Source organism: Podarcis bocagei (genome assembly GCF_964188305.1).
Source record: "Podarcis bocagei genome assembly, chromosome: 17".
Taxonomy (NCBI): domain Eukaryota; kingdom Metazoa; phylum Chordata; class Lepidosauria; order Squamata; family Lacertidae; genus Podarcis; species Podarcis bocagei.
The window spans coordinates 8,339,084-8,353,695 of NC_138143.1; the positions used below are offsets into that span (position 1 = coordinate 8,339,084).

General features: G+C 46.5%; 2 protein-coding genes across 4 annotated transcripts in view; one reads left to right on the top strand and one right to left on the bottom strand.

Moving 5' to 3' along the window:
• Positions 1-14,612, top strand: part of RLN3 (relaxin 3) — a 157,893-nt gene that overhangs the window by 36,421 nt on the left and 106,860 nt on the right. The window lies entirely within an intron of this gene.
• The window catches only part of PALM3 (paralemmin 3), a 43,395-nt gene continuing 38,048 nt past the window's right edge, over positions 9,266-14,612 (bottom strand). For 2 of the 3 annotated variants that reach the window (XM_081175848.1, XM_081175849.1), the window contains exon 8: positions 9,266-12,943. In XM_081175848.1, coding sequence (XP_081031974.1) covers positions 10,665-12,943 — 2,279 coding nt within the window. In that variant the 3' untranslated portion in view covers positions 9,266-10,664. The remainder of the gene's footprint in view (positions 12,944-14,612) is intronic. The other variant, XR_014003260.1, reaches the window with a different exon arrangement.

The following is a 14,612-nucleotide window of genomic DNA, read 5'->3' on the forward strand; positions in this document are numbered from 1 at the left end:
AAAAAGTTTAAAATAAGATCAGTGGAGGAGAAAGAAAAATTTCTGAGAGATCACGAAGAAGACTTGCAAAAGGGAGTGGAAGGAGAACCAGGAGCCTCATGACTAGCAGCATTAGACAAAGTATTACCACCTTTGGGATTGGACAAACTACAGAAAGTGATACCACCGTCAGAACAAGAGGAGTCATTGGGAGCAGTTGGAGGGAAATAATTTAAATACATCATGTCTCTGCAACTATTAAGTTGGAATATTCATGGACTGAATTCCCCGGAGAAAAGGAAAAAGTCTTTCATTTGTTGAAAAAGGAACATTTGGACCTAATTTGCTTACAGGAAACACATGTGATAGGGCTACACAGGAAAATATTGATCAACAAGAGACTGGGTCAAGAATTTATTTCATCAGATAAGGTTAAAAAGCGAGGAGTAGTTATTTATGCAAAAGAGAGCCTTTCACCGAAATTTGTTTTTAAAGATGGCCAAGGCAGATTTATTGCAATTGAAATTCAAACACAAGGAGAAAAATTTTAAATAATTGGAGTATATGCACCGAATGAGGGGAAATCTGAATTTTATAAAAAGTTGCATGAGACTTTGTTGGACTATATGGACTATAACATTATTTTGATGGGAGACATGAATGGAGTGGTATCCACAAATATGGACAAGTCGCAGAGACAGGTAGTTACGAAAGATGGCAGACTACCAAAAACCTTTTTTGAAATGACTGACAATATGGATTTGACTGACATTTGGAGAATTAGGAATCCCTTGGCAAGAGAGGGAACCTTCTTTTCTGAAGCTCAAAAGACATGGACAAGAATTGACCAAATTTGGATAACTAGAGGACTGGCACCTAAGATTAGGAAGGTAGAGATCTGCCCTAAGACGTGCTCCGACCATAATGCCGTGAAAATGGAAATGAAATTAACACCAACTGGTTCCTTTAGATGGAGGATGAATGACACCTTGTTTAGAGATCAAGAGGTGATTAAGAAGGCCCAAAAAACTCTGAGAGACTATTTTGAGATAAATTTGAAAACTACTGTGGAAAAAAGAGTAATCTGGGATGCAATCAAAGCAGTTATGAGGGGGTTTCTGATTCAACAGAATTCATTAAAGAAGAGAGCCCAAAATGAGAAGAAAGAATTTTTTTTGGAAAAAATAAAAGAGGGCGAGAAGAAACTGAAACCCAATTCACAAGAGATTCTGAGAGAAATAAAGTTATATCAAGTGCAATATATGAAGATGATAAATCAGAAAATTGAATGGAAAATTAAACAAATGAGACAAAGGACTTTTGAATCGGCAAATAAATGTGGGAAATTGTTGGCTTGGCAGATGAAGAAAAGACAAAAACTTAATACCATTACTAACTTGGAAGTGGAAGGAAAAAACATTCAGAATCCAGTGGAAATTAGAAAATGCTTCCAGAGGTATTTTAAACAATTATATACACAATGGCCCCAGAAAGAGTTTGATATAGACCAGTTCTTGAAAACAAACGGTTTGCAAAAAATCTCTCAAGAAAATAAGATGATGTTGAATCATAAAATTACGGAACAAGACGTAGAAGGTGCCATTCAGAATATGCAATTGGGAAAATCTCCAGGGCCGGATGGCTTAACCTCAAAATACTATAGGACTTTGAAGGATAATTCAACCACTAAAGGAGGTTTGCAATGAAATTTTGGAGGGGGAAAAGGCGCCAGAGTCGTGGAAAGAATCATATATTACACTTATACCGAAAACTGAGTCTGAAAAGACACAACTTAAGAACTACCGACCCATATCCCTGCTAAATGTGGATTACAAAATATTTTCTGACATTTTGGCTAAAAGGCTAAAAAAAGTACTAGGGGAAGAGATACACAAGGACCAAGCTGGCTTTCTCCCAGGCAGACACTTGTCTGACAATACGAGGAATATAATCAACATTTTGGAGAAGTTGCAAGAGGACATTAACACTAAAGCAGTTTTAATCTTTGTGGATGCTGAGAAAGCCTTTGATAATATTTCTTGGAGTTTTATGAATAAAAATCTTCAGGGGATGGGGGTCGGCCAAGAGTTTGAAAATGGTATAAGTGCAATTTATTCAGAACAAAAGGCTAACCTAATAGTTAACAATGTGGTGACAGAGGAATTTAAGATAGAGAAAGGGACACGACAAGGCTGCCCAATTTCCCCATTACTTTTTATTTCGGTCCTGGAGGTTCTGCTAAATATGATTAGAAGGGACCATTTGATTAAAGGTATAAGGGTCGGAGCTAAACAATACAAACTGAAAGCCTTTGCAGATGACTTAGTATTGACATTGCAGGAGCCAGAATCTAGTACTAAAAGAGTATTAGAACTGATTCAAGAGTTTGGTCATGTGGCAGGATTTAAGTTGAATAAGCTAAAAACTAAAGTCCTTGAGAAAAATCTAACAACGACTGAGAAAGAGAGATTTCAGAATGAGACAGGTTTAACAGTGGTTAAGAAGATGAAATACTTGGGGATTAATATGACGGCTAAAAATGGGAACTTATTTAAAGACAACTATGAAAAATGTTGGTTGGAGGTTAAAAAGGATCTAGAAATATGGTCAAATCTGAAGCTTTCCTTGTTGGGTCGAATTGCTGTTATAAAGATGAATGTATTGCCAAGAATGTTTTTGTTCCAATCATTACAAATTTTAGACAAGATGGACTGTTTCAAGAAGTGGCAGAGAGACATTTCTAGATTCGTCTGGCAGGGCAAGAAGCCCAGAATAAAATTTAAAATACTAACTGATGTAAAAGAAAGAGGGGGATTTGCCCTGCCAGACCTTAAACTCTATTATGAATCAGCAGCTTTCTGCTGGTTGAAAGACTGGCTGCTTCTTGAGAACACAGACATTCTGGACTTAGAAGGTTTTAATAATGTTTTTGGGTGGCATGCATACTTGTGGTACGACAAGGTTAAAGCACATAAAGCGTTTAAAAACCATATTGTCAGGAAAGCATTGTTTAATGTCTGGACAAGATATAAAGACTTACTTGAAAACAAAACCCCAAGGTGGTTGTCACCGATGGAGGCGAAGGCTCAGAAAAAGCTCAATATGGAGGCCAAGTGGCCGAAATATTGGGAAATTTTGGAGCAGGAAGGAGACAAATTGAAATTGCAGAGTTTTGAGAAACTAAAAGATAAAGTGCGAGACTGGCTTCACTATTACCAAATAAGAGAGACCTTTAATTTAGATTAAAAAATGGCTTCCAGGTGGAAAAATCAAAGTTGGAAACAGAACTGTTAGATCCTAAAACAAAGATACTTTCAAGAATGTATAACTTGCTGTTAAAATGGAACACTCAGGGTGAGACGGTTAAATCTGCTATGATAAAATGGGCACAAGATGTTGGACATAACATTATGTTTGCTGACTGGGAACAGTTGTGGACCACAGGTATAAAATTTACGGCATGCAATGCCCTAAGAGAGAATATTATGAAAATGATCTATAGGTGGTACATGACCCCAGGCAAGCTTGCAAAAATCTATCATTTGCCCGAAAATAAATGTTGGAAATGTAAAGAGACTGAAGGTACATTCTTTCACCTTTGGTGGACGTGCCCAAAGATTAAGGCTTTCTGGGAGATGATCTATAATGAAATGAAAAAGGTATTTAAATATACCTTCCGGAAGAAACCAGAGGCCTTTCTCTTGGGCATAGTCGGCCAATTGGTGCCAAAGAAGGACAGAATTTTTTTATGTATGCAACAACAGCAGCAAGAATACTCATCGCAAAGTATTGGAAGACACACGATTTACCCACCCTGGAAGAATGGCAGATGAAGGTGATAGAGTACATGGAGTTGGCAGAAATGACTGGCAGAATCCGAGACCAGGGAGAAGAGGTGGTGGAAGAAGAATGGAAAAAATTTAAAGACTATCTACAGAAATACTGTAAAATTAATGAATGTTAAAGGGATGTTGGATTGAAAACAAGTGGTGTTGGTTAAAAGATTAATAAGAATATGTAAATATGGATTGATAATGATGGAAAATATATATTTATTATAGGTTAAGATGTTGAGTAAGGATAAATGATAGAGGGTAAGGATTTGCTGAACTAAATATCTGAACTGGAATACAAAAAGGGAGGTGTGAGGAGGTCAAGAAACTAGTGAATGAAGTATAAGATATGAAAATACTATTTTTTTCCTGTTTTGATTTTTGGTGTTTTTTCTTCTTTTTCTTCTTTATTCTGTTAACCGTTCTCTATTGTGTACCTCTATGTGTTTTGTTTTGTATTTTCTCATTTTTGTAGCTTTTTTTGGTTTTTGTATTCTATGTTTAAATTTTGAAGCTTTTGATTGTTTATGAAACTTTAATAAATATTACTTTAAAAAAAAAAAGGCAGGGCGCTCTTTCCAGCGCTGGGCAGGGTCTCCAAACAATGTGCAACCCAGCGAGTGGGGCGCGTTTAGGGTGATGCTGCTCCTCTGCCTTTCTTTGGCTGTGAACCCATTTAAAGCATGTGCACCCCAAGAATGCTGAGAGGTGTCTCTCCCAAGCCTACCCCGAGCCATCGATGGGGGGGGGGGGCTACGCCTCTGGCGCGAAGCACATACTTTTTGTGCAGAAGGTTCCTGATTCAATCGCCAGCATCTCCAGGCAGGACTGGGAATGTCCCGTCTGAAACCCCAGAGAGGCACTGCAGATTATACAGAGCTAGATGGGCCAGTGGTCTGATTCAGCATAAAACAGCTTCCTGTGTTGTCCTATCAGTGTATTCAGCTGCTTCTAGAAGCCAACCCCACACAGCTGTAGCCCGAAGAAGAAGAAGAAGAAGAAGAAGAAGAAGAAGAAGAAGAAGAAGAAGAAGAAGAGGAGTTTGGATTTGATATCCCGCCTTTCACTCCCTTTAAGGAGTCTCAAAGCAGCTAACATTCTCCTTTCCCTTCCTCCCCCACAACAAACACTCTGTGAGGTGAGTGGGGCTGAGAGACTTCAAAGAAGTGTGACTGGCCCAAGGTCACCCAGCAGCTGCATGTGGAGGAGCGGAGACGCGAACCAGGTTCCCAAGATTACGAGACTACTGCTCTTAACCACTACACCACACTGGCCCAAGGCAGCAGAATGTCACAGTGCCAAAGAGGAAGAATTACTGCTTGCTTCTGGGAAGGCCATAAATCACCAACCACCACCCTTTGGGTGGGGTCTGGTTCCCATGCCCAAGTGTAACTGTTACTTTGACCTTTTGGTAGGGTTTTTTTTTAAAAAAAAACACACGTTTTGGTGGGGTTTTTTTTAAGATTTGCTTTGGTTTGGTTTTGTGTCTTGTAAGCTGCTTTGGGAGTTTTTCCTCTTGCAAAGCAGCATGGACGTACATTAAAAAGGTGCCTTGTGCTTAAGGCAGTGGGGTTAGGAAACACACCTGAGAGGTGCTCCCTGGATGGATAAAGTAGAGGTGGAGATTGAATTGGGGTGGCCTCCCTGTCCATGCAATGGACAAGTGTATTTCACACTTGATGGAAACACAGCTAACACAACTTGCAGCCAAGATCACCTGGAAGATGTCTATGCAAGATGGCGTTGTTACCAAGAAAGGTATGGAAAGGGGGAAGCCTGCAGTTACACCCCACCTGTTACATGGTGCTTCTGTAAAACAGTCACATACTTTCTTGTAGTAACTTTTGGCAGATCCGGTTCAAGTTTAAAAGGTGCAACAACTCCCTTCCCCTCACCAGGGGGCAGGAAAGCTCAGGGTGCTCTGGATACTGACAAGTTACAGCTGCTTTATCAAGTTTTTGTGGGGGGGGGATATGTTTGGTTTTGTTTTTAAATAAAAATGTCTCCCTTTATGCCCCCTCCAAGCCACTGGATTCCTGTTTCATTGCTTGTCTTGTGTATTCTGCAATGACCCCCCCTTTCTAAATTTGTGTGTGATTTCTTGCAGCCTTGCATGCCTCCGATTACAAATGGCAGCAATTTCCTTTGCACCCATTTAAGGATTGATCAGAAGGGAATTGGCCCAGGTTTCCCAGTGCAGGCAGAGTTGGGGGTGCAGCCTCTGACTCTTCTACAGCCCACCTTTGGGCAGCTGTATGAAGTCCCCTCTTCCCTTGAGAGCAGCTCCCCTTCCCTGCTCTCCTGTCTCCCTTGTAGTAGGTTTTGTGGATCTGAAAGAGGCAGCTTCTTTCTGTTCAAGAGGTGGGTATTATCTGAGCATCCCTTAGTTATGTGTGTGACGGATGCTTCTGTACACCTACTTGCCGCTACCTGCACAATCAAGGCAGCTTAGAGCCCACTGAGTGCGGTTGTATATGGTTGTGTTTCCTACCTACAACTTTTAGTGTGCGGATTTTTGTATCTGACACACATTTCTCCATTTTGAGGTCTGTTTCCCTACGAGCCATGTAGAATTAAATAAACATTCATCCCCCTGGCAAAAGAGGTGGTACACTTCACTTGCCTTGGGGCTGATTCAGGCCATGGGCTTTTGCTGTGTGCTTGTACCACAGTTTGCAGTGGTAGATATGATGATGCTTCAAGCAGAGAGGAACGCTCAGCTCTCCCCTGGCTGTTGTGAGTTTACAGTCAAATCTCTTTTTCACGCTTTTATACACCCACTGCTTAAAATATGCCTTGCATCAAAGCTGAAGGAAAACTTCAGAATTTAGTTATAGTGGAATTCACCCTGATCGTTTCCGAGTTCCTTCCCTGGCTTACAGGACAGAGGATGGGGCAATGGTGCGACTGTGCTTGGAAGGTCTCAGTTTTACTGCTATTTCATAATCATGGATGCCACACAAAGAACCTCTGGTACTGTAATGGGTGGGGGTGCCATTTGTGCCTGAAATCCCAACACCAACACAACATGTTGTTCAAACTACAATTCCCAGAACGCCTTTGCAATTGACATAATGCCTGGCTTGCCCCGTATGTCCTGATGTGACCATTTGACCAGCTATCGATCAGAGGTATTCCAGCAGCCTCTATACTTGTGAAGATGATCTGCTTTGTAGACATAACCCCAGCCCCAGCCCCAACCCCACCATAGAATCATAGAATCATAGAGTTGGAAGAGACCACAAGGGCCATCGAGTCCAACCCCCTGCCAAGCAGGAAACACCATCAGAGCACTCCTGACATATGGTTGTCAAGCCTCTGCTTAAAGACCTCCAAAGAAGGAGACTCCACCACACTCCTTGGCAGCAAATTCCACTGTCGAACCATGAAAGGACTCTCCCTTTAGTGCTGCCATCTGTAAGAGCTCGGGCAAAAAGTCGCTCCTTGCCTGCACACTTGTAATGGTTTATGGAGAGGGTGGTAGAAAGCAAAATTATTAACAATAAAATATTGACAGTTGTGTTCCTTTGGAATGTGGTGTTCCAAGCAACGGCTTTCGTAGTGTTTCACAGTTGGGCAGTAAGAAGAAGCGGGTGGTATGGGATTGGGAACCAGGGTTCTAATTTCCCCAACAGTGTTTACTCTAGACCAGGGATGGCCAGCTCCCAAGAGACTGCGATCTACTCACAGAGTTAAAGACTGGCAGTGATCTATCCTCTTTTGGGGGGGGGGTTCAGGTCAAAGTTGTCAAGCGTTTTTGGGGGGTGCATGCTGAGCTTTTCTTAGGGGAACCAAACTTTTTGAGCTTCTTTGGGGGGAGCTAGTGATCTGCCACAAACATCCAGTAATCTATCGGTAGATCACGATCTGCCTGTTGGAAGTGCCTGATCTGGACAAATGACACTTCTCCTCCTTTCTGAACTGCCCATGAGAAAACAGCCCGGCTCAATCCTTTGGTCGAAATAAAATCATGTTGCTTGCTTTCTGGGGCTGGCAAGGCCATTGAGCGCTCTGCTTCACTGGACACTGAACAAAGGCTTCACCCGATCACCCGAAATCTGGCCTCATACTAGGGCTGCCTTCGGTGCCAGCACAAAGACAGAAGCATTACATGAAATCTGCAGGGCAAATAACCCCAGGAGTAGAAACCTTAAGCCCGGATAAGGCAACAGGAAAAGCCACTTGAAGAACTCTGGGTGCTCTGATCCTTGCACTGATCTCCACCCCCCCCCCTATTCTACAACAGAAGCTTGGGTGCTCTTGAGACCAAGATGAGTGGCCCAGGAGTTGACCCAGCTGGCCTGGCTGCAGGTGTCAGGGACAAGATTGCTCACCTGCGTGCCTCTCTTAGTAGATCAGAAGCACTTCCTTTGGGGTTGGGGAGGTTGCACCATCTCCTGTTGGCACACCTGCCCCAAAGCTTTGCCCCACCACAGCTGCCCTCCCTACAGGTGCTGCTTAACACAGAAACACCAAGCCTTTGCCATGAGTCTGTGGCCCAACATCACCTCGGCAGCTTTTCCTCGACTCCTAGATATGGAAGAGAGCTTGGGGGGTCACCAACTCCAATCCTCAACACAAAACAAGGATCTTGCAAATACAGCCTCCCCACATGGGCATAGCTGAACAAATAAATAAATAAAAATACTTAACTAACAGACCAATTGCACTGCAGATACCTTGGTTCTGTATGGCCCCAACAATGCCTGCCCCCCCCAAATAAATCCTGGCTATACCCATGTCCCCCGCCAGCATCTGCTGAAATGCCTCCTCTCGCCTCTCAGTATGCAAGTATGTGGGGAGCTGGAAGTGGGGCTAGCTGGGAAGGCCTTTAGGGCAGAAGTCAAGGGCCTAACTTGCTAGAAAGAGCAGGAACATTGCGACGGAAGCCAGACGTGGGTGGCGCTGTGGTCTAAACCACTAAGCCTCTTGGGCTTGCTGATCAGAAGGTCGGCGGTTCAAATCCCTGTGATGGGGTTAGCTCCTGTTCCTCTGTCCCAGCTTCTGCCAACTTAACAGTTCGAAAGCACACCAGTGCAAGTAGATAAATAGGTACCGCTGCAGCGGGAAGGTAAACAGCGTTTCAGTGCGCTCTGACTTCCGTTGCACCAGAAGTGGTTTAATCATGCTGGCCACATGACCTGGAAAGCTGTCTATGGGCAAATGCCAGCTCCCTTGGCCTGAAAGTGAGATGAGCACCGAAACCCCATAATCGCCTTTGACTGGACTTAACCATCCAGGGGTCCTTTACCTTTGCCTATTTAGGATAACCCCAGAACCCCCAATTGCCTGCCTGTGTTTCCTGCCCTGACACCTGGGTCACGCTGTTCCTCTAGCTGTGGTTGTTAGTAAAAAGATGCTGGTAGCTGGAACATCCCTGCGGAGCACCCCTTTGCCAGCTCCAGAGCACCAGACCCATTTCCTCACCCCAAGCACAGCCAGAGGTCCTGCTCGTCATTGCAGCTGACTTTAATTGAGACTCTTCCAGTACTGCCCAGGAACTGACCATGTAAAAGGCTCTTACTGACTTTGGTAGTGGCCCTAACAGAAGTTAGATAATTAGAATTAAAAACAAAGTGCATAGAATAAACAGTCATGGGAAGGGTGTGGGTGGTTGTGAGGAGGAGGGCTGGGGGTCCCTGTACCCTGGCTAGAGCACAGACCCAGTGGCTGTGATAGGAATGGGGCGGGGGGGGGGGTCCACAGTTAGGAAAGGTCTCTCAGTCTGTCCTTGTGAGGGAGAGCATTAAGTCTGCACCACGTGAGATCTTAGCTGGGAGGCCACATCCAAGCTGAGAGGGTTCCAGCAGCCTCTTGTCCAGAGTCTCTCTGTATTGCCAGCTCCTGCTGTCCCAGAGTCCTCTTGTGCCCAAAGTGTCACAGTGCTGATTATTTGCTGCAGAATCCATCGTGGCACCGCTGGGGCACCTCAGCCTACGTGCAGAAGGCAGTACGAAGGGAAGAAGGTATTGCTCAGTGTCTCTGGAATGTGCCCAGACTGATTTTGGAGAGTAATGCCAAGCTGGCAAGAGGGATTCAGGCACATGCGGAGAGTGGAGGTGTCAAGAGTTCTGCATGCATAGGTGTAGCTCTCGTATCCAGCCCAATGCGAGTTATGTACAAGCATGTGGAAGCAGATGTCTTTTCGTACTGGCACATGAAACCATGGGGCGTGAACTGATGCACTGCAGGCCAACATGCAAGCGGATATGTGACTGTATGTGCCTGTGTATGCATGTTAACAACAGCTGTGCATGGATATGTGCATTCCAACTACGCAAATTTACACAAATGCACACCAAAATGGGTGTGTGTCTGGGGGAGAATGCATACACAGGAAACATAGGCGAAGGGAACATGTTGGTGGAGTCTATGCGTTAGTGCATGACAATGCACGGTCAGCAATGTGGACCCATGTTGCTAGTGTGCAGAGTGTGCCTGCTGCAATTGTGTGGGTGCGTCTCCATGTGTTAGTGCCTACGTGTGACTATGTCATGTAGAGACACATTTGGAGCCTCCCAAACAGCTAGAGCATCAGATTTCTCTCCCTCCTGTTCACCCACTCCAGGGGAACATGGAGAGATAAACATGGAGAGGCAAATCCACTATTTGAACAAGTCCTCTGTTAGAAACCCTCTAGGGGCTCACCTCCACAACCAGCATCCGTCTCCTCCAAGGGAGTGTGTGTGTTTGTGTGTGTATGAGAGAGAGAGAGAGAGAGAGAGAGAGAGAGAGAGAGAGAGAGAGAGATACCTACAGTAGACTACTGGCAGGGCATGTTACCAACTTCAGAGCCTGCCACTGGGACCAGATCAACAACTCCTGTTCCTGAGGAGGGCATCCTAGCCAAGCTCACATGACTGAGCAGCACTGGCATGACTTCTGCTTGCGCCTGCTCTGCCCCTGCTCTGGGTCTTCCCCTTGCCGGGGTGCCGTGGGCTGGAGCTGGCATGAGGAGGCAGTGTTGGCAGAGGTGGTGGTGTAGGTTGGGGCCTCCTGGTTTGTGGCTGCCTGGAGTTTTAAGATCCCCATCTTGGGCTGCATGTCTCCGACAGAAATGTCCAGAGCATCTGCTGAGGCCTCCTGCAGCAGAGGTTGCTGTTCAGCGTGGAGACTTTCCAGGACTTCCTTAGCCTCTTCTGCTGCTGAGGCCAGGCTGGCACCTCCACCTTCTTTCAGCTCCTGGTTTCCCACTGATACAGTCTTGTCCAGGAGAGGCTGGCCAACGTCCTGGCTGGACAAGAGCAAAGCATCTGGAGCCGTTGAGTTAGGGGATGGGGCTTGGCCTGGCATAAGGGGCACTTCTTCCAGCTTTTCTGGAAGAGACCTTTCAGGTTCCTGAAGGGAAGTTGCCTGGCCCTGCATAGAGATTGGCACCTGCTCCATTAGCATGGGTTGAGCTTGGCCCTGAGGTGACCCTTTAGCTTCAAGGAGACGAGGTGAGGTCTGGCTTGGCAGGGATGCCTGCGTCTGGTCTGTAAGGCATCCTCCCGCCTCTTGCAGAGAAGAAGGGGCTGCACCCTCCAGAAATGTTGGGTTCTGGTCCAGAAGAGCTTGTGGGATCGGATCTGGTACAGATGCTGGAGACTCCCCTGGAAGTAAATGCTTACCTTCATCCACAGGGAGTGGGATCTGGCCTGGAAGAATGATGTCTTCCTCTGGCAGAGAAGGGATACAGGCCTCTGGAGCTGTTGGCATTTGATCCTGCAGAATGACCGGAATCTCTTCCAAGGACAACCCCTCTGCTTCCTGAAGGGAATTTATTTGATCAGGCAGAGAAGAGAGCTGGTAGGGGATTATGTCTGGAAAGGATCCTTTAGCTTCCACCCCATAAAGTTCCTGGCCCTGTGAAGTTGTCGATATCTGAAGCGATTTCTCTGTTTCATTCAAAGAGGACGGGATCTGCTCTGGCAGAGATGTGAGCTGGTCTAGTAGAGGTGACAGAACCTGATCTGGCAGAGCAGCACTCTGTTCTTGTAGAGATGTTGGGATCTGGTCCAGAGGTTTCCCATTAGCTTCATGCAGAGGCGATGGGATCTGGTCCTGCAGAGAAGTGACCTCACCCTGCAAAGAGGATGGGTTCTCTTTTGGAGAAGAGGAAGGATGGTCCTGCAGAGATGGTGGGGCTGGATCTAAAAGGGACTCTTGCTGTGGGGATGGAACTGGGGCTGAAAGCAGTTCCTTCCTTTCTTGCAAAGGAGCAGTCTGGTCCGAAAGAGTGGACAGGCTCTGATTTGGTAACAAAGGCTCTAGGCGTGAACCCTCCATTTCCTGAAAAGATGGAATCTGGTCTTGCAGGGGAGGAGGAATCTGTTCCTGAAGTGTCACTGGAACCTGGTCTGGCAGAGCTGATGATGATGATATGACTTCATCTAGAAGTGGCATCTTGGCTTCTTCCAGATCAGGGATCTGGTCCAGCAGAGGAAGCTTAGGCTGGTCCAGCCATGACCCCAGGCTCTCTCCGCTTAGATTTTCCTGTCCCCCTATCTCTGGCTCCACATGGCCAACTGCTAGGCCTTGGGCAGGATCCGCCTCTTTGGCACCCTGTTCTGGGAACTCCTTCTGCCCAGCTCCCATCAGTTCTGCTTCCTTGGCCAGGGAGCCAATCTCCAGCTCTGCCTCTGCCCGCCACTTGGGAGAATCAAGGCAGCTATTCTCACCCTGCGGTGCCTTAGAGGGACTCTGATGGTCCCAAGAAGTGGGAGACTCTCCCTCTGGACCGTCACGGCTGCCCAGTTCACTGTCCACCCGGCTTTCTGCAGCTCCAAGGGCCTTCACTGAATTTGAGGCACTGCAAAGGTGGTTTGGCTTGCTCCCTTCTTCACCCTCATTCCCTAAATCAGGGTGGCCCTCCAAGTCTTCCTCCTTCCCAATGGAGCTCTGCTTCTGCCCAACAGCATCCATGCTGCCCACTTCCTGGCCCAAGTGGTCTCGGATGACCATCTCCTCCACTGCCAGCTTTCTTGGGCAGTTGGGAGAGGCGTCACTGAGGCCCAAGCTCTGGCAGGCCAGTTTCATGTCCGGAGCAGCTTCAGCACTTCTCTGTGGGGACTGGACATTCCCACCTTCTTCAGTCATAGGGGTCACATCAACTTCTGCCTTCTCAGGACTGCATTCACTGCCAAACACACCTTTGGAGGAAAAAGCAACAACGTTATCTCAGGCACTCAGGTCCTCTGATTTCCCAGTACAGTGGACGCTCAGGATATGAACGTGATCCATGCGGGATGCACATTCGCAACCCACGTCTGTGCATCTGCGCATGTGCAGGTTGCAATTCGGCACTTCTGCGCATGCGCAAAGTGCAATTTAGTGCTTCTGCGCATGCGTGACCGCCAAAACCCAGAAGTAACCTGTTCCGGTACTTCCGGGTTTCGGCGGTCCGTAACCTGGAAAAAAACGCAACCTGAAGCGGCTGTAACCAGAGGTATGACTGTAACACAAAGAAGAAAAGCTGGACAGGAAGCAGTATAATATTCTCAATAAAATAAACTACAGCTCCCATCAAGCCTAGCCAGCATGACTAATAGTCAAGGAGGAGGAAGAGTTGTAGGCTGGAGGGCCAAAGGTTAGCGACCCACCATAAGACACAGTTACTTATATAAAGAGGTTTTGTGCCGAGTCCATTGTCCAGAGTCTAAATTGACCAAACCAGAGATGAACTTTGAAAGGGGTAGACAAACAAGGACACACACACTTTGCATAATTCACCCTGCTTTTGCCAGTCATGGGGCGAGACAAGAGGCTATGAAGTGATTGATATAGACCTCTGTTGTGATTCCATGGAGAGGTCCCCCCCCCCACATTTCAAACCTTAACATTTGCATCCCCAAACCTGCTTTTTAAAGGAAAACTCTGATTTTCAGGATTTCAGCCAAATGCTCTCCCACTCAATACCAAAGTCCATGTTTGCAGAAATTTGCTTCACTCCATGCTCCACTGGAATGTAAACGCTTGAGTCGAAGGGTTTGCCTCTGGTCCTCCTGGCCTGATCCCTCACCCCTGTGGTGGGAAAACTCAGCCTCAGGGGCCAAATATGCCCCTCCAAACCTCTCCCCCCCCTCTCTCTGGCCCTGGGTACTCTCCTCAAGCCACATCTCCCCAGCCACACCCAGGATGCATTTTCCTTCGCAGGCTCCTGGAGCATTTCTGCCCAGCAGGAAAATGTCCCCTTGCTCAGATAATGTCTCTTCCTGGCTGCACGGAGGGCAGAAAGGAGTGTTTGAGCATGTGCGGCAACTCAGCACACCAAGGCAAACTTTACATGAGTTACTTGGCCCAGGTTTGCCTCTGGCTCTGCCCATCACCTTGCCAACAAAGGTCTGTATAGTTAAAGCCATGGTTTTCCCAGTAGTGGTGTATGGAAGTGAGAGAAGGGCCATAAAGAAGGCTGATCGCCAAAGAATTGATGCTTTTGAATTATGGTGCTGGAGGAGACTCTTGAGAGTCCCATGGACTGCAAGAAGATCAAACCTCTCCATTCTGAAGGAAATCAGCCCTGAGTGCTCACTGGAAGGACAGATCGTGAAGCTGAGGCTCCAATACTTTGGCCACCTCATGAGAAGACTCCCTGGAAAAGACCCTGATGTTGGGAAAGATGGAGGGCACAAGGAGAAGGGGACGACAGAGGACGAGATGGTTGGACAGTGTTCTCGAAGCTACTAACATGAGTTTGACCAAACTGCGGGAGGCAGTGGAAGACAGGAGTGCCTGGCGAGCTCTTGTCCACGGGGTCACGTAGAGTCAGACATGACTAAACGACTAAACAACAACTGCCCACCACCCGCCTTTGGCTCCCGA